Source organism: Dermacentor variabilis, chromosome 10 (assembly GCF_050947875.1).
Source record: "Dermacentor variabilis isolate Ectoservices chromosome 10, ASM5094787v1, whole genome shotgun sequence".
Taxonomy (NCBI): Eukaryota; Metazoa; Arthropoda; class Arachnida; order Ixodida; family Ixodidae; genus Dermacentor; species Dermacentor variabilis.
Window position 1 is genome coordinate 66,724,997 of NC_134577.1, and position 19,509 is coordinate 66,744,505.

The 19,509-nt window shown below is 43.9% G+C and overlaps 1 protein-coding gene and 1 long non-coding RNA gene across 2 annotated transcripts in view; one reads left to right on the forward strand and one right to left on the reverse strand.

The window, feature by feature from the left end:
- Positions 1-19,303, reverse strand: part of LOC142559601 (uncharacterized) — a 227,424-nt gene extending 208,121 nt beyond the window's left edge. Inside the window, exon 1 of the long non-coding RNA XR_012823170.1 lies at positions 18,621-19,303. This is a non-coding gene — a long non-coding RNA (uncharacterized LOC142559601). The remainder of the gene's footprint in view (positions 1-18,620) is intronic.
- Positions 10,055-11,250, forward strand: LOC142559599 (beta-1,3-galactosyltransferase 5-like). Its single transcript, XM_075671179.1, has one exon. It carries the CDS (start codon positions 10,106-10,108, stop codon positions 11,081-11,083), a length of 978 nt encoding a protein of 325 aa, XP_075527294.1. The 5' UTR covers positions 10,055-10,105; the 3' UTR covers positions 11,084-11,250.
- Positions 19,304-19,509: the final 206 nt, after the last annotated feature.

The window sequence follows — 19,509 nt, forward strand, 5'->3', positions numbered from 1 at the left end:
GAAAGGCATCATACCCAAAATATAACACCACACCCTTATTTCGCATTTAACTTTCGGTTTTCCCCAGAGTCATTTAGTTCCTCCTTGCCCATCAATGTCAGTTCTACTGAAAATATGGCGGATGATAGTTCCTTTTTGTTAAGATAATTTTTCGTCCTAACTTTATTATAATAACATAAACATGGTAAATTCAGAATACCTTAGTAACTTGTGCTTCGCTGATGACATTGCCTTGCTTAGTAACTCAGGGGACCAATTGCAATGCATGCTCACTGACCTGCAGACGCAAAGCAGAAGAGTGGGTCTAAAAATTAATCTGCAGAAAACTAAAGTAATGGTTAACCGTCTCGGAAGAGAACAGCAATTTGCAATAGGTAGCGAGGCACTGGAAGTGGTAAGGGAATACATCTACTTAGGGCAGGTAGTGACCGCGGATCCGGATCATGAGACTGAAATAATCAGAATAGAATGGCCTGGGGCGCATTTGGCAGGCATTTTCAGATCATGAACAGCAGGTTGCCATTATCCCTCAAGAGAAAAGTGTATAACAGCTGTGTCTTACCAGTACTCACGTACGGGGCACAAACCTGGAGACTTACGAAAGGGTTCTACTTAAATTGAGGACGACGCAACGAGCTATGGAATGAACAATGATACGTGTAACGTTAAGAGATAAGAAAAGAGCAGATTGGGTGAGGGAACAAACGCACGTTAATGACATCTTAGTTGAAATCAAGAAAAAGAAATGGCGGGGCATGGGCAGGACATGTAATGAGGAGGGAAGATAACCGATGGTCATTAAGGATTACGGACTGGATTCGAAGCGAAGGGAGGCGTAGCAGGGGGCGAAAGAAAGTTAGGTGGGCAGATGAGATTAGGAAGTTTGGAGGGACAACATGGTCACAATTAGTACGTGACCGGGGTAGTTGGAGAAGTATGGGAGAGGCCTTTGCCCTGCAGTGGGCGTAACCAAGCTGATGATGATGACGGCGACGACGACGATGATGAAACATGGTTTTGTAATTACAGCTGTGTTCTACATCTGGACGGTTAGAAGCATATATTAATCGGCTCTATAAACACAATTACGTTGCGTTGAAACAGGGCGAAGCTGTGAATTGGTGCCAGAATTGTCCTTATGCCAACTTGCGCTTTTGAAATCGTAACAGTGAACGAGGGCCGAGATTTTATTTCTGTTAATTAACGACCGCCAAATGATTTTTTTTCGTTTTCTTACATGTCTTGAAATGTTTCTGGATTACGTTTGCAGAAATGGCTTTCGCCTCTTCTGTGGCGTTGATTTTAACATAAGCATACTACAGAAGGATGCCATAAGTGAAGAATTGATAACAATGATTCATACAACCGGTTTTGTAAATCTTATTAGCACACCTACACGTATTACACTCAAAACATCAGCCAGTCGGCAACTGCCAATTACCAATATTGAGACTATACTGTGATCAACGTTGGTGCAATTTTGCAGCAGGATACTAGGGACAATTGTCCCATCGTTGTGTTATACAGTGAAATAAAATCAACCCTTCTTTACCTAGTCCAATTGTTGTGCAAAGCGTGTCTGGTAAAGCGCTAGAATTATTCTGGAGTGATATCGGTGCGTACGATGACTGGTACTTGTTATACTACATAGGCAGGCATTGCGTACGCAAAGTTTCTAGAAGTTCTTTCTGAAATTTATCCAGTTCACTCTTCGTTGAAAGAAAAAAACGGTCGAAAAAAAATCATGAATCCCGTCAGCGGATGTCAAGAAGATTAAACACAAAATTATATTTCATCCAACATTTCAGCGTGCTAGGAAGCCGGAGCCTTTATCCGCTTTTGAGGAAGAAACAAGCGCAACGGATGACTAAAAAAAAACACTAAGATAAATTACTATCAACATGTGTTTTCCAAGTGCGTAAAGGGGAAGCGTCCTAATACAGCCCGGAAATTTATAAATGACGTCACCCGAAGAGATAACTTACAATAACCGCGAACGCAACAAATTTTGAACATGATGAGAAGAGTCACAAACAGACAAAGGGGATTAAAGGAGGACGATGCACTGACGCTCGTCCAGGCCTTCGTGACGTCACGCATCGTTTACGCGGCGCCGTACCTCAAGTTACTCAAGAAAGACAGGGACCAGCTGAACGTCATTATACGCAAGGCAACCAAGATGGCGCTGGGCATGCCGAAGCATTCTTCGACCGACGAGCTTCTCGGCATGGCCAAGCACAACGTCGTTGAAGAGTTAATAGAAGCTCATCTGTCTAATCAAAGAGTTCGACTCAGTCAAACTTCGGAGGGGCGTCGCGTTCTTGCCAAGTTGGGCTGGCAAGAGGCAGAGCGGAAGGAAACGGGTCCGTTACCCAGGTTGTGGGCGCATAAAATCGACAGTAAGCGGCTGCCTCGAAACATGAGGTCGGGTGGTAACGACGGCCGCAGAGCGGCTCGTATAGAGGCCTTGACGGAGACTTTAAATCAAATAGTAGAAGAGGAAGAGGGGGTCACTCTCTTCACAAACGCGTCATTACCGAAGTTTTCATCGAAAGCCACGCTGGCAGTTACGACGCGGGATGTGCTCATAACCTGCGCCTCTATCAAGACGTCTTTTCCGCAAGTTGCAGAAGAGGCCGCGATAGCGATAGCACTCGTGCAGCCGAAGGTGGGAAGGATTGTCACTGACTCGCAAAAGGCGTATAACAGCTACACAAAGTGGTGGGTGTCTCTTGCGGCACTAGATATTCCCAAGAGTAAACGCGACGTACCTGAAAGGAAAGTTGCGTTGATATGGACAGCGACTCACTCTGGGCTGGAGGGCAACGAACTTGCCCACCAGTTCGCCCGAGAGATGCAACACCGGGTAGAGGAAGGTGAGCCACAGTCCATAATTAGTTATAGGCGCATTACGAACCATTACAAGACGGAGAGGCGCCGGTACCTCGATCCCGACAAATCGCTTAGCAGAGAACAGCAAGCGATCTACAGGCAGATACAGGCAGGATCCTTCCCGCACCCTTACCTTCAACAACAGACCAGCATCCCTGGTACACTAATTACTGATGGTGTCGAATACAGTAAGGAGACTTTGTCGGATAAATTCAATTCCCACTTTTTATCCTCAGGCGCATATTCATATTCCAGCACTCAGCTAGACGCACAGAAATATATATCCTCTTGCATTACGAATTCTATATTTATGTCGCCTTGCAGTGAATTAGAAATAAACACTTTTCTTAAGAAGCTAAATAAAAATACTGCTGCCGGTAATGATGACATTAAAGCTACTCAAAATATTTTCGTTGCTAACCTTTTATCAGCACCTTTGCAACATATTTGCAACAGAGCATTATCAATAGGCATTTTTCCAGTTAATATGAAAATAGCTAGGGTTGCGGTCTTGCACAAAGGTGGTCCTTTCAATAATCTTAGCAATTATCGACCGATTTCGGTGTTGCCCTTATTCTCAAAGGTTTTAGAGCACATAATAAAAACAGGACTAACGAAGTTTCTTGATGAACATGAATTGCTTATCAAGGAACAATGCGGCTTTCGCGAAAAGAAATCTACAGGAACAGCTTTACTTAGTATCAAAGAAAAATTAGCTAAGAATATTGATAGCAAGGTGTTCCCCCTAGGAATTTTTTTATACTTCCGAAAAGCATTTGACTCGGTCAAGCATGATATACCATTTGAAAAATTACCACATTACGGCATACGAGGGGTAGCTCTACAATTATTACGCAGTTAATTAACAGACAGGCTGCAGTATACGTCTCTTCACGGGTATAAATCTTAGCTACAGCCTTTGAAATTCGGTGTACCACAAGGTTCTATACTCGGTCCACTATTTTTTATTATCTACATGAATGATATCGTGCCGGTACCTCAAACTTCCTCTATATTTCTGTATGCGGATGATACCAGCTTGTTTTTCTCTGGCAGCCGTTTAAGAGATTTAGAAATCGCGGCGAACGAGTGGTTGATATCGTTTTCATACTGGCTTGAGAATAAATAAATATATTTTATTCAAAGGCAGAAATAAACGCGAAGATCACACCATTTCTGTTCGGTTTAAAAATAATGACATCGAGCGTGTCCCGTTGTTTAAATTCTTAGGTCTACTTTTTCATGAAAACCTCAGTCGGACACCGCAAATCAACAAAGTACATGCCAGTATGTCTAGATCAATTTCTGTCTTATGTAAACGTAGGTCTCGGGTACCAAACTGGCTAAAGCTAGAGTTATATTATTCACTAGTTCATTCTCATCTCCATTACTGTCTCTTAATGTGGGGTACGACTTCAGGAACGAACCTTGAAAGGCTAAAAATTGAAAAATGAAAGAGAGCTGTTCGCTGCATAGAAAATCTGGAACAAACTGCACACACTGCAGCATTTTTTAACAAGCTTAAAGTGTTTACTGTTAACCAACTTTTTAAGCTGAAGCTCGCCTTGTATATTCGCAAGGAAATTGGAAATGAATTGAGTAGTTATATGGCTCACTGCCACCCCACTAATGTTCCCTATGATCTCCGACACGAGCGATTTAGAATACCATTATTCAGAACCATTTACGGTAATCAAACATTGCTCTACCTTATACCTAACGTTATCCGCAACAATACTTATATCCACGAACTTATTGAAAAATGTACTTCTATCCACAGTTTAAAGAAAAATGTTACAATGTATTTACTATCTGGTACTGTGTCTTAAATAGTAATAGTACTGTGTCTTGAGTTTAAAAAAAACTTTTTATTGTTCTATAACCTCTGTGTTCTGCTGCGTTTTCTAACAGTTATGCATTGCTAGGAATGGTTATGTTACATTTTGTATAACGCTTGCACAAACTTTGTACTTTTTAATATGTTGCCACTTATGTACGCATTTGTGCTTGTTACGGGTTATTGCTGTTGCATTATTGTGGGATTCCGTTACTCAACTTAACATGCCTAATCTCGATGTTACTTCTGTTCATGATAATATTTTTTGTGGCGCTTTAATGTACAAAGCCATTGTTTTTCTTTTTTTTTTATTCTCACTGCTGAGCAAATGTACGGGTGGAGGGACCTTAGTCAGGCAGCGTTCATCTGCCTTCAGTCCTTTCAACCCAGGCAATGTATGTCTGAATAAACAAACTGAAACTGAAACCGAAACTGAAAAACAAGATGTACCAGGAGAGGTACGAGAAGGAATGTAATTTCTGCAAGGCTCAGTTAGGCACCCTCCAACACGTCACTGGAGTATGCGATTTCATCAAGGCAATCCCCCCATCTCTTACCTGCCCCCCTAACCTACCCCATCTCTCATCCACCCTTACCGAGCGATGGGAGACCTTGCTAACCAGCACCGCCCTGGAAGATCAGCTTGTCCTGATCTCCAGAGGCCAGGCGGCTAGGGAAGCATATGGGTCCCGTAAAGGGGGAACCACTTCCGTCGACGGCGTCTAAGATGTCGAGCTCGGCTCAATAAAGTTGTTTCTCTCTCTCTCTCTCTCTCTCTTACGCTGAAGGAAAGTGCTTTTTTCGTTCAGCATCTGCTTCCCGACATTCCACCAAGACGTGGAGAACGGTCAGCCTCTCACCACAGCTACCACAGAGGGGAGTTTCCCCACCAGTCAACAAGGATGAGTGCCGTGTGCGTGTCGTATTCTTAGTCGACAGAACATGACCTCAGTCTGTCGCGCTTTTGTTACCAAAGGCCAATTCGGTACGTTTGGATAAATAAATGAAGTTTATTAGAGGTTTCACGGTCCCAGATGGATTGCCAGAAGTTTCTCAGCGTTCTCCGCAAGAAAGGCTTCAATGCTGTGGGAAGGATAGCTATGGTAGTGTTACAGGCTCTCGTTGTTATGGATGTAGCAAGTTCGTCTGCAAGCATATTGCCCACTTCGCCTTTGTGGCCCCGCACCCAACATACAATATGAGTGTCGGACCCATACATAGTACACAGACGTGAGGTCTCGACTACGGCATTTTTGTGTTTCCGTAAAGACACTAAAGCTCTCACTACACTTAGGGAGTCTGTAAATATTTGATATTTACACCTTCTCAAGTGAATATGCGCCCTACGGCAGTTCGAACCGTTCCGAGACTTCGCAGATGTTGTGGATTGGAATGCTCGCAGCACAACTCACCTACCGTTCTGAACAATTCGAGTTTTAAAAGCCATGAGTTTGAAGGAGGTTAAAATTGTTTCGTAAACATGCAGTAAGTTTCTTTTCTTACGTTTTAAATTTTTATGGTGTTTCCCCTTTATTTATGAGCTGGCTGTAATCTTTTTTCCAGTACTGTATCAATTTCAGTGCTGCACGTTGTTGCAGTATCACTTATGTTTACATGAAACATACCGTCTTTACCTATTTACACTTAGTCGTCTTGACTAAAGCTTTCATTGCTTTTTTCTTGTGCCTATTTTTTTCATCCTTACCTTGTTATTACGTCATTGTTTTGTCATTGTATGTATGCTGCGATGTTGTGTCTGTTTATATAAAAACGTTCCATTAGTAGGTATTTCCACAAATGTTATTTTTCATTTTTTCTAGCCAGAAGTTTTGTGTGCGTGTGCTAAAACGAATGGTGTATTGATTTTTTTTTCTTTCTGATCTACTTCTGTTCCTTTATTTCATTGCATTCATGCTGTTGCAGTGTCGCTTATGTGTACAGGAAAACATACAGTTATTACATATTAGCGCGTTTTTTCATGGCATGTTTTTTTCTTTTTGCTTTTTTGTGTTAAAATGAAAGCTGTATTGTTTTGTGTTTCTTTCTTCTGCTCCACGTTGATCTATTGCCACCTCATAGTGTTTGTATTCTTACCTTCGTTGTTACTTACTGCCTAGTAGGGGATTATGTGTCGTCAAGCGGCTGATTACGCTTTTTACTCATAATTCCGTCCGGGAAGCTTTCCGAAAAATAAACCGATTTGAATTGAAACAAACTGAATTGAAATTATAGTCCTTAGAACAGAAACGAAAGAAAACAATACATTATAACTAGTGAGTTTTAAGGACAATGCCTTCTGTGGCGAGTTAACGCTTTTGCGAATGGTGTATGGCTGTTTCTAATTTGTAGCCCCTTTCACAAACCGATCCCGAAGGAAGTGCAATTTAAGAATTATGCAGATCCCGCACACTGTGGGAATCGATGCAAGCGAAGGTTTTCGTGCTGGATGCTTTGACTGACGATAATTAGCGTTGATGTTGCCATCTAAAGCTTAATTTCTTCAATGTTTAGTTTAACACGAGAGTGGTGAGTTGACGTTAAACGTTACCTTCCGTGCACCACTGCTGTTTGTCTGCGTAGTACACAGAACACACAGGGGGACGTGTTTGCTTTAGGTGTTGTTGTGCGCCACATTTTATAACTTTTGAACGGGTTGAGCACTGTCATTGCCTCACATGACACATCCCACCGTGGCAGAAGTATTAAACTTGAATTGGATTTTGGGCTGTACGTGCTGAAACCGCAATCGGATTGTCAGGCACGCCCTAGTGGCGGACTGCGGATTAATTTTGACACCGTGATGTTCTTTCACGTGTCCCAAAACCTAAGCGCACGTGCGTTTTCTATTTCGCCCCTGTAAAAACGCAGCTGTACCGTACGTACCATGAATTTGAGCTGATCCAGTTTCCCCGCAACCGCTTTGCCTTCTCACGTCATCACCCCTCCTCTCTTGCATTGGAACTGCCTCTTCTCCTCCCTCCTCTCTGCAGTTCTATCTATGTCCCCTCTGGACTCGCACGTTAGTAGAAAGGGAAGGGCTGCAGTTTCTGCAATGCTTCTGAGAGGAGTCACGGATAATTACAGCTGTCAAGAGGCTAACTTCGCGACGCCCAGGGAGCCCCAGAGGGCACTGTGCCCATTCGACGCGGTAAGAGCCGATTGGAGGATTGGTGGAAGAAAAATAGGGACACGACAAAAAACGAAGACGTACAAAAGCAAAGTTCGCAATAGGGGATCAGAAAATTTGGTTGTGGGAGTTCACAGTATTTTTTTTTCTTTCTTAACTTAGGTAGGACATTGGGCAGTATAATAGCAAAAGCTTGGTGGTGCAACCCACCACCCCGTTCCAAAGAGGACGCTCATAACATCCATCCATCCATCCATCCATCCATCCATCGCGGTGGAGTCCAAACCAGTTTCACGCGTCGCCTTTCCTCTCTGACTCGAACATCCCCCCCTACGCAGTGTGCTGGACAGCAGCAGCCACAGCAGCAGCGGGAAAGTCGAAGGAAGAGGCAAAGAAAGCTTCGCTTTAAGAAACTGGCAGTGGCTTAGCTCGGCTATGCCAGGATATATGCAGCAAAAGCTAAGGCATAACATGCTTAGCCTTGGTAAACCTTGATTGGAAGTCCAGGTTAGCCTGGCTGTCTAGCTATGTTGCGGCGTTTAGCCAGTCGTTCGGCGCGCTGTTCATCTGTTTCCTCGGCGATTCGTTTCCTCTTCATCTTGTTTCGATGTCGATTCCAGGCCTCACCCTGCTCATAAGAATTGTCGCCGTCCACACTGCCACCTCAACTGTGGTTGTGGCGCACGCGAGCTCTCCTTTTCAATCCTCCGACGTGCTATCAGGAATGCGACGCCGCTGGCGAAGCGAGCGGAGGTGAACGCAACGACGAGGAACGCGGTGTGATGAGGAACGTGGTGTGACGTCATGTGCCTCGTCTGAGCACCGCCACGGTGAAATCGCAAGTTCGCGGCCAGTAAAGCTTTCGCTTTAAAATGCGCGCCGATCCCGGAGGCACCGTCATCACCATCAGACAGACATCAGACAGACATCAGACAGAGCATCATCAGACAACCATCACCCGACGTTGGCATGCGGGCGTGAGTGCCACAAATTTGCATGTAAATATTTGAACTCTTTATCGCTCAATGACACTGAAGAGCTGCTTACGCAGCTGCCAGATTGCATTTTTATACAGTAAGCTTCATAGATTTCTCGGCTCAGTTGTGACGCAAGCATCTTCAAGACTTTAGTGTCGCGGAACTTAGGCGTGTGATTACGACAGTGGCGACACTGGTCATGGACAATGAGAGCGGCCCCTTCAGTGACGTGCGCGCGGGTAACTGCTTTCATGCAGGCCCGTCCGAGCGCTCTTAACAAAACGTCGTTTCATGAATTGACGCACAAAAGTAACTGGAACGCCAAAACATTTCTCCGCGAAAGTCGGGAATGAATATCTCAAAACTGGTGTCATCCTGAAAATTCCTTCCAAGTGGATCCGCCTTGTGAACTCTACGGCTACAATTTGTAAATTGCAATATGGGCCATAAGGTAATCAGTTAAAAACTTTATTAGTGAATTTTTTCTTAGTCTATTATGCATTTCAATTTTTTTCTGCAAGTACTGTCCGCCTCTTCGAGTAGACCAGCTCATGAACTAGAATTGTGGTGTCTGCCACAGGCAACGTTTAAAATTTTTCGAATGTGTTCGCTGAAACACCCTGTATATACAGAATTTTGAGCAATTCAGTATAATGATATGTAAAAGCCACGCACGAAACATTCATAGCGCGCGCCAATTCGTGTGCTCTTCACTTTTACTTACGCGCACGACACAGCGTACGGCGGATCTGACGCCGACATCGGCTGCGAAAGCACGCGGCTACTGGCAGGGCGAGACAAAGCATTTCGGAAAACTAACAGCTCAAAATCACAACCAGCTCCCCTTAAACCATATGTTATCGCTAGATGTCACCCGTGCCGTCGCGGGAAAGCCCGTCGCCTATTCTAGACAGGCATCTTGCCCTTTGTGCGTGAACAAAAAGCTGTAGCTCGAGCACGGCTCTTGCAGAAGCAAGCCCACCAAATGTCGTAGTGCATGCGGCCAAGAATATTTAAGTTATTTCTTCGGAGACAGAAACGCAATATGGCTAGTGCAAACCACTTGCTAGCACAAGGAACAACATAACGAGAAAAATCACGCAGCTGTCCTTCGACCGACGCTTAAGCAATAAACAACTGAAAAAAAACGATAACAAACAAGCAATAAAAAAATACAAACGCTGCCGCCACATGTTAGCGACGCCACAGGTGCAACAGAAACGGTATGTCAAACTGACTTTACCTTCGGCGATTTTAATTCCTAACCTCAACATGAAAGGTATTGATGTAGCTCGTACGCTGTCGATACTCTCAGCGCTCTCCGTTGGTTTTGTCACCATACACTACAAGTATGCCCGTTACCAGACTAAACGATCTCCCTCGTCGACGCATTGCGGTCCTGGAAATACGATGCCTAGCTTGAAGTACGTAACACAGACGGCAAAATTTTGTGAACCGGCTGCTAAGCGACCTTCGGTGCTTATCGGTGTCACTTCAACCACGGACCACTTCGAGGCTCGGGCAGCGATCCGGGATACCTGGGGCGGCACGGCCCTCAAAATGGACTTCGTTGTCGTCTTCCTGCTGGGAAAGACACTTTACCCGGAAGTACAGCGCAAGGTATTCACAGAACAGGGCCTTTACGGTGATATAGTTCAGGGAGACTTTCTCGACACCTACAGGAACCTCACCTACAAGACTGTGATGCTGATCCGCTGGGCTCGGGAAAAGTGCTCGGGCGTTAATTTTGTGCTGAAGACCGACGATGACATGCTGGTCAGCGTATGGGACCTCGCCGTCGTCGTGAACGGTTTGGAGGGAGTCAAACGCACAATGTGGGGTTATCTGTATCGCGATCCTCAACCAAATCGCAACGTATCCTCCAAGTGGTATGTGTCTAGGAAAGAATACGTGCCAGATACCTATCCCCCATTCCTCTCGGGGACCGGATACCTAATATCTGGTGACAGCATTGCCGCACTAGAGGAGCTCACACACGTCGAGTGCTTCTTGCCTCTCGAAGACATCTACCTGACCGCCATCGTTGCGGAGAGAGCTCAAGTGAGTCGTTTAGGTTTCGATGGCTTCTCCAATGAACACAAGTGGTTCCATAAGCCATGCTCGACCCCCAGGGTTGTAACGTCTCATGGTTGGAGCGCGGCGGCATTGCGAAACGAATGGAGTCGCGCTGTCTCTCGGTTGGACTTCGGGCTGTGCGCGGGAATAAAGAAATGCCAGATGGTGTCGTAGACCAGATAAAAAGAAGTGTGACCACTTGTTGTGTTCATTTCGGACATATTGTAATCAGCGTTGCACTATACAGGTCGGTAGAGTTAGTGCGGCCCCACTGCATTTCACATGTCATTAAATGCGAAGCATTTCTTGACGAACATTTGCCACTTTGACAGTGTTTGTCCATCCATCCATCCATCCATCCATCCATCCATCCATCCATCCATCCATCCGTCCGTCCGTCCGTCCGTCCGTCCGTCCGTCCGTCCATCCATCCATCCATCATCCACCCACCCATCCATCCATCCATTCATCGATCTGCCTACGTCTTGGTGCTCTCGTGCTCGTTTCACAAACTTGGAGTGTACCAAAATTTGCACAGTATGACAATAGTGTATGACGAACATAAATGATAGGTCATGACATGAATATCATGATATGCGTGTCATGATATTCATGTGTGTCAGATGTTATGAAACATCTGCTTACGTGTTTTTATGCACAAAAATTGGCATAGTGCAGCAAGAGTTTATGACAAACATATATGATAGGCCTTTACATGCATGTCATGACATGTGTGTCATGTAGCTCATGAAACAGCCACCCATGTCTTGGCGCACTCAGTTGTTTTGTCAACTTGGTATGTACCAAAATTTGCATAGTATGACAAGAGTCTATGACCAACATAAGTCATAGTTCATGACATGCGTGCCATGTAGGTCATGAACAGCTGCCTACGTCTTGGTGTTCTCATGATCATTCCGTTAACTTGGTATGGATCAAAATTGGCATACTGCGACAAGACTGTATGACGAACATAAATGACAGGTCATGACATGCGTGTCATCTAGGCCATGAAACAGCCGCCAACGTCTTGGTGCTCTCATGGCCGTTTTGTTAACTTGGTAGGTTCCCACGATCTGCTTCGCACAACATCGATTCCTACAGGGCGTGGGATCTGCCGGCTTGTTTTCTTTTTTTTTATTTGTCCACAACATCATTGTAGAACAAAACAGTAATGGGCTTGTGCCAGAATTACTTCTGCAGTATCCTAAGTCATTAACTTAGAAAAGGCTAATGTCTATATCTTTATTTATAAGTAGGGTTAACCGGCGCCAAAATGCATTGTTCACGCCGAGCAAGCTTGAAATGTCAAACTCCCAGGGGAAAATGACAAGCTCCATGTGAAGCGCCCAGGCTTTGAAAAACGGTTCGTTCAATCTAACAGTCTCGCACAATACCATTACTGAAATGAAGGGTTGTCGTACAGGAAAACGTTTCCGATATCTGACCAAGGTCACGACCGCAATCAATGAGCCCATACCCGAAACTGATGTTGATGTGTGCCATCGCGAACCTACTCGACACCCTGATAATTCCACTTTTTTTTTTCAATTTCGTCGGCAAGGAAGGGGATACATTCATCATGCAAAGAAAGCAAGACTGACAAACAATGACATGGGAATAGCTGATAACACTAACTTATGTAACTGAGCTCTTGTGTCCGACCTTGGAAGAAACCAATAGCTATCACAGCGAAGTACAAGCACACCCACAAATAAAAGTCTCTGTGCTCGAATAATGGGAAAATATTTGCTAGAAGGACAGGTGGCTCCATGTCTGTGCAGATTTCTTCGGAAGTTGATTTTGCTAAAATCAACTCTGCTGAGTAAATTGTAATGTCATAGAAAGGCACCATACACAAAATGGAACACCACACCCTTATTTCGCCTTTAACATTCGGTTTTCGCAAGAGTCATTTAGTTCCTCCTTGCCCTTCAATGTCAGTTCTGCTAAAAATATGGCGGATCATATTTCCCTCTTGTTAAGCGAATTTTACGTTTCGTCCGAACTTTATTATAATAACATAAACACGGTTTTGTAATGACAGCTGTATTCTACGTTTGGACGGTTACAAGCATATATCAATCGGCCCTAGAAACACGGACGTTACGTTGAAACAGGGAGCAGCTGTGAATTGGTAACAGAATTGGTGCCAGAACTTGCGGTTATGAAATCCTAACAGTGAACGAGGGCCAAGATTTTATTTCTGTTCATTATCGAACGCCAAACGACATTTTTTTCCCGCTTTCTTACATGTTGGGAAATGCTTCTGGATTACGTCTGCAGAAATGGCTTTCGCCTCTTTTATGGCGATGATTTTAACTTAAACATATTACAGAAGGCTGCCATAAGTGAAGAATTTATAACAATGATTCATACAGCCGGTTTTGTGAATCTTATTAGCACACCTACACGCGATAAACTCAAAACATCGGCCTGTCTGGACCTGCCAATTACCAATATTGAGACTATACTGTGATCAACGTTGGTTCAATTTTGCCGCAGGATATTAGGGACAACTGTCCCATCGTTATGTCATACATTGAAATAATATCAACTCTTCTCTAACTAGTCCAACTGTTGTGTAAAGCGTGTCTGATAAAGCCCTAGAATTATTCGGGAATGATATCGGTGCATACGATGACTGGCACTTGTTATACTACAAAAAGTTTTTAGAAGTTCTTTCTGAAATTTATCCAGCTGATTTTTCGTTGAAAGAGAAAGCTGTCGAAAAAGAACATGAATCACGTCAGCCCATCTCAAGAAAATTAGCATAGGACAGGACAGGATAGGACAGAAAAAAACTTTATTTGTCCAACAGTTATTGGCTGTTGGAATTATACACAAAACTATATTTCATCTCACATTTCAGCGTGCTAGGACGCGGGAGGCTTTATCCGCTTTTGAGGAAGGAGCAAGAGAAACGGAGAATTTTAAAAAAACACTAAGATAAATTACTATCAGCACATGTTTTCCGAGTGCGTAAGGGGGAAGCGCCCTAATACAGTCCGGAAATTGATCAATGACGTCACCCGAAAAGGTAACTTACTATAACCGCGACCTGCGTGGAACAGTGCTCGCTGAGAATTTTTTAACGACCGTTTTGCGAGCTTCAATGTGCCTAAGACAGCACCTGCGTTCTGGAAACGTCTACGAGTGCTTGCTCTCAAGAGCTTCTCTCTCTAACCAACAGACTACACTAAAAGTTAAATAAAGTTCACAGACTTAAAAAAAACACAGCAAAGTTTCGAACGTAGACAACTTGCAGATTAGGGCAGTCAAAAATGTGTTGCGGTTCATATCCGCCATACTAAGCTACATTTTTAATTTAATTTCTGTGTCTCGTGTTCTTTCCGGCTCCAAGAAGAGAACCACAATGAGGGTCGTATTTAAAGCTGGCGACAAGAACAATGCAGCCAGATATAGACATATTTGTGTTATCCCAGCTTTTTCTAAGGGTTTTCGTATATTTTTCGTATATAGATCATGATTTCGCAAAATATGCTTCAACCGAATCAGGGTTTGGATTCATAAAGGGTCGTTCTTCGTAATCAACTTTATTAAATATAAATAAGTAAAAACAAAAAATATTCAAAGCAATATTTTCAGTTCAGGCCTGTTTGATGATTTTACTGAAGCTTTCGAGAGGCTGAACCCCAAGATATCACCTTACAAATTGTCACAATGCGGAATTCGTGGCAAGCCTCTTACTAGTGTTACTAGTGTTAATTACTAGTGTTCTTCTTATTAACCGTAGACAGTCAGTTTTGCTGAAAAATATAGGATAAGGATTTTTACCACAGTTGCATGGAGTGCCTCAGGGAAGTATACTGGGCCCCCTGCCTTTCAAAGTCTACATAAATGAAATCATTCACAATGATCCTTGTCGTTCCGTCATTACATTCTCATCGTATACATGTATGCTGCGATATCGCGTACGTTTACATAAACACGTGCCATATAGTACGTATTCCCACATTTTTCTACTCATAAGATTTGTGTGTGCGTGTGCTAAAATTAATAATGTATTGATTATGTCTTCAATTTTATCTGCTTCTGTTTTTTATTTCATTCTAAGTATGCTGTTGCACTGTCGCTTAAGTGCACGTGAAAATATATAGTTGCTACATATTCCCGAATTTTTGTTGTTGTTCTCGCGGCAACTCGTCCTTGTTTGCTTTTTTTGTGCTAAAATGGAAGCTGTACTGTTTTATTTCATCTTTTCTCTACTCCACATTGATCTATTGCCACCTCATAGTGATTGTATTCTTACCTGCGCTGTCACTTACTGCCTAGTATGGGATTATGAATCTAGTCAAGCACTTTATTGCGCTTTTTACTCGTAATTCCCCCCGGGAAGCTCTCTAAAAAATAAACTGATTTGAATTGAAATAAACTGAATTTAGATGAGAAACGAACGAAAACAGGTACAATGTAACAACTGCATTCTGAAGACAATGCCTTCCTCAGCGAGTTACCACCCCTTTTACGCATGGGATACGGCCATTCCTAACTTCTATAGCCTCTCTCACGGGCCGATCCCGGAGGTGGTGCCCTTTAAAAATGAGCACCGATCTCGAATTGAATTATGGGGTTTTACGTGCCACAACCATTTTCTGGTTATGAGGCACGCCGTAGTGGGGCACTCCGGAAATTTTGACCACATGGGGTTCTTTAACGTGCACCTAAATCTAAGTGCACGGGTGTTTTCGCAATTCGCCCCCATCGAAATGCGGTCGCCGCGGCCGGGATTCGATCCCGCGACCTCGTGCTCAGCAGCCTAACACTACAGTCACTGAGCAACCACGGCAGGTCCGCCGATCTCGAAGGCACAGCGGTCCGACGTTTCCTCTACTCCGCTCACGCGTGCATGGGGTGACGCGATAGAGTGTCGTGCCCAGTGACTCCGCCTTCAGCACGTGGCGGAGCAGTACATCGTAGAGTTACCGTGTTTCTACTGCTACATCGCGCTCTACTGCATCTCTACTACATCGGGCTCGCGCCGGGGAAATTCCAGTACATCGGAGGAGCGGCAAGGAATAAGACTAGCGCCGAAAGGGACTTTCAAAAGAACAAAAGTGAACGTGCAATAGGTGCCAGACGACACTATATCATACTAAAAAAAAAAAATACTCGAAAAGCGACTGACGCTCTAGTTGACGTCAATCGAACGGAATGTCGCTCCCGCGCAGATCTGACATTAAATTTTGCGGTTCACGCACACCATACTCAACCCCAACTCACCAAGGAATGCATGATCTTTCATCAGCTTCAACAAGAGCTTGAATTTCCTTGAAACATTTCCTTAATCTTTAAGTGCAGGGTATTCTACGCAACCAAACAACACGTCTATAATTTATTCAAACGCACATCGAGCTAGGCCAACTGTTTCTTTTCTAGACTGCACAACCTTTTTAAAAAATGGCTCGCGTCAGGTAGCACATTTCTAGTCGTTGAGCTGGATTACTCGAAGAGGAGGGCATTAGTTGAGCGAAAAATAGAAACGCTTAATTGACTATTTAACGAAAACTTTACTAATTAGGTTTTCAGTTGATTGCTGTACGGCTTATGTTGCAGTTTATGAACTGTAGTCGATGATTTCACAAGTCGTATTTATTTGGAACGAATTCTCCGGATGATACCAGTTTCGAGGTATTTATTCCCAAAGTGTGCGATGAAATACTTGGTGTTCAGGTAATATTCCTGCGGTTCAGGGAATAAAACGGCGTTTTGCTAAACAGTAAGAGGTTGAGCAGTGCATTTTCATCACATTAGACGGCGCGTATGTCGAAAACAGTGACATAATGAGAATTCGTTTAAGGTAAACATGTTTTGCACGCTAACCTGCTACAATTGGTATGTTGCAATATCTGCCATAAAACAATTAGGAAGGAGTTTAATTATAGAAATCAAGTAAATTAACGAATGAATTATGCATTTCAATCTTCTTAAGCAATGCCCACGTCTTCAAGCAGTTCAGATCAAGGATTAGATTTTTTTAGAAAACTGTGTGGTCTAAAAAACACGTGGTATATATTGCTAGCCGCATGTCTACGTGAGAAATAACCGCGAGTTCAGCACCATAAATAATTAGATGATGATCAAACGTTAGGCTGGTAATTTCGTTTCTGGAAGGTACTCTCTCAGCTGGCAAAAAAAATAAACAGCAGCAAAAAGAAAAAGCACTTCAGTGATTCTTCAGAGACCAATATGGCATTATGATATGGTTTGGGGATTGGCTCTCATATCGCATTATTTCGCGGCGCATGCTTACTGACCATGATCTCAGCGGTAACCTGGTACTCTCGATTTGATCACAAGTTTACCATTGTGTCAAACATTGTTTAATTTTAACGCTTGAATTTTACCTAAGAGGTGGCGACAGAACAGCACCTTAAATACTATAATTCTACAGTATACAGGAGCTCATTTCTGTGCACCGTAAAAATAACGCCACGATTAACCTGCTCTATGTTCTACATTTCTACGTTCTATATGTTCTGGTTGAAGTTTACGAATGTCTCAAGTAAATATTTTTTGAACTCGGTCACTGCATTGAAACAAGTTGTATTATTCGAAAACTATTCAACTCGAATTCGATTCTGTGTCATCCCTGTTCTATTCGTATACAGTTTCAAAAATTACCACTCGCACGTCTCTTAGTGAACTCTCATCAACGCACAATCCTCAGCGTTACATTATAAGTGATGCAAGTTGGCACAACGGTTGGTGTCTAACCAGGTTCCCTCATTACAGCAGTCCGATTCTCTCTCTGCCCGTTCGACCATGATACAAGAAGGCAGGAAAAACAGTTGAGCATGTTGCTTGCGCCGGCAGAACGCGCAAAAGATAACGCCGAGGAGCTCTAAAACCAAGAACTCGAAAATTCTGTCTTCTGAAGGACTGAAAACAGGCTTTCAACCCACGCATTTCTCTTGAGTGCGAGTAGAAGACATGTCGCGAGCGTCTGGCATGGTCTGGTTGAGCGCCTGTGTCGTGGCCACCTCTGTGTGTGTGGCGTACTATCGCGTCGGCTGAGGCCAAGTTGTTTTGGAAACGCGCTGTCGCCTGTGCCCTTGCGCTCTTAAAGTGCCAGAAATAATGCGCAGGAATGGGGTAATGCTTGAAAATCCGATGTTTTCTTCATAATTTATAGTACGGCTTGGAATGGGAGTCGGGTATTTTCGATGCCGTGTATGTAAAAGCGAATTGATTTTGTTTGTAATGTCACCCGTTCACCACTTTCGCACGTTTCCCCTCTACACGCATATTCTTGTAAAGCGTAAATACCGAAATGACCCGTTTGTAATTTACTTTCTTCGGCTGACGCCGTCCGGTGGAACTTCGTACGGGAACTACTGCGGCTCACCTGGTGCCACAACGGTGGAAGAACGCACAAAAAGCTCGGAACGAGCGTTTATATGGATCGAAATAAATATTACCTCAATTACAAGGCGTATTGCGTGTACTTTGTGAAATTGCATGTGGCACAGATTCGATGGAGGCTTCTAAAGATCGTTCGCAATCAATTTAATTAAATAAACGATTCCGCGCTAGAACCGCGCAAGATTGAGAAGCAGAAGGAAAAAGAGAGAGAGAGAGATAAGCCGAGTAGCGGAACTAAGCGGAACCAAGCGGAACCGGCGTAGCGCGCCAGCTAGCGTTCAAAAGGCGCGCGCCCGAAAAGGAAACCGAAAGAAGTTATTCTCACCCGCTTCGTGCGCTGCAGTCTATCATGGGGGTGTCCTCTCTTGCTGAACGTCTTTCTCTACGGTCTTCAAAAGACGGCTTTTCAGGAGAGCAGCACCATGCTGCGTATAACCTCTTCTATACATTTCCATGATATCTTCACGCTGTTTAAGCGGGACTCGAGACATCGTTATAGGCTACAGAATCGCAGTTGACTGTTGTACATTGGTCTCTGTAGTGTCCTACATAAATGGTTCTGAACGAGCTTAGCGTATCACGGACGGACAAAACGAATTCACACAAGCGACGGTTTACCCTTCATTCTTTTCATTTTTTAAGCTATTCGTCCGTCTTCATTGGGTCGAACTCCACCGCCCCACTTTTAAAGGTGCCACTGACAACTCGTCGGGTCGATTGATATAAAAGAGTCGGTTTAAAATACGAGCCACGATCTAAAGGTCCCGTCAGACGGTTGCACGAAGAAAAATAAAAGCATGAAACAAACAAAAAAGACTCGCTGCATATTCACTGCGACACATAATCGCTTTATATGGGCACTCGGTGACCAGTGAAATGTCATAAGCTGCCCTTTTCGACAAACGTAGGCGCGGTGCAAGCCGTTCAAGTGCCAACAGTCAGCGGAAGAGCGGCCTACCGGTGGTTCTAGCTCGGTTAGAACCACCGGGAGACCGAAACCGGTTAGTAACTCGGTAACTCGGTAAACGGTAACTCTGTCAGAACCACCGTGGTTCTAACCGAGTTAGAACAACGGTGGTTCTAACTCGGTTTCGAGGCTAATTGCCACGCGTCCGCGTATTCCCGCTCATATTTGCTAACGACAGTACGTAAGACTGCGCATTTAATAGGGATCCTTCGAAGCATGAAGATTTTTAGAGGCAGTTCAAATAAAT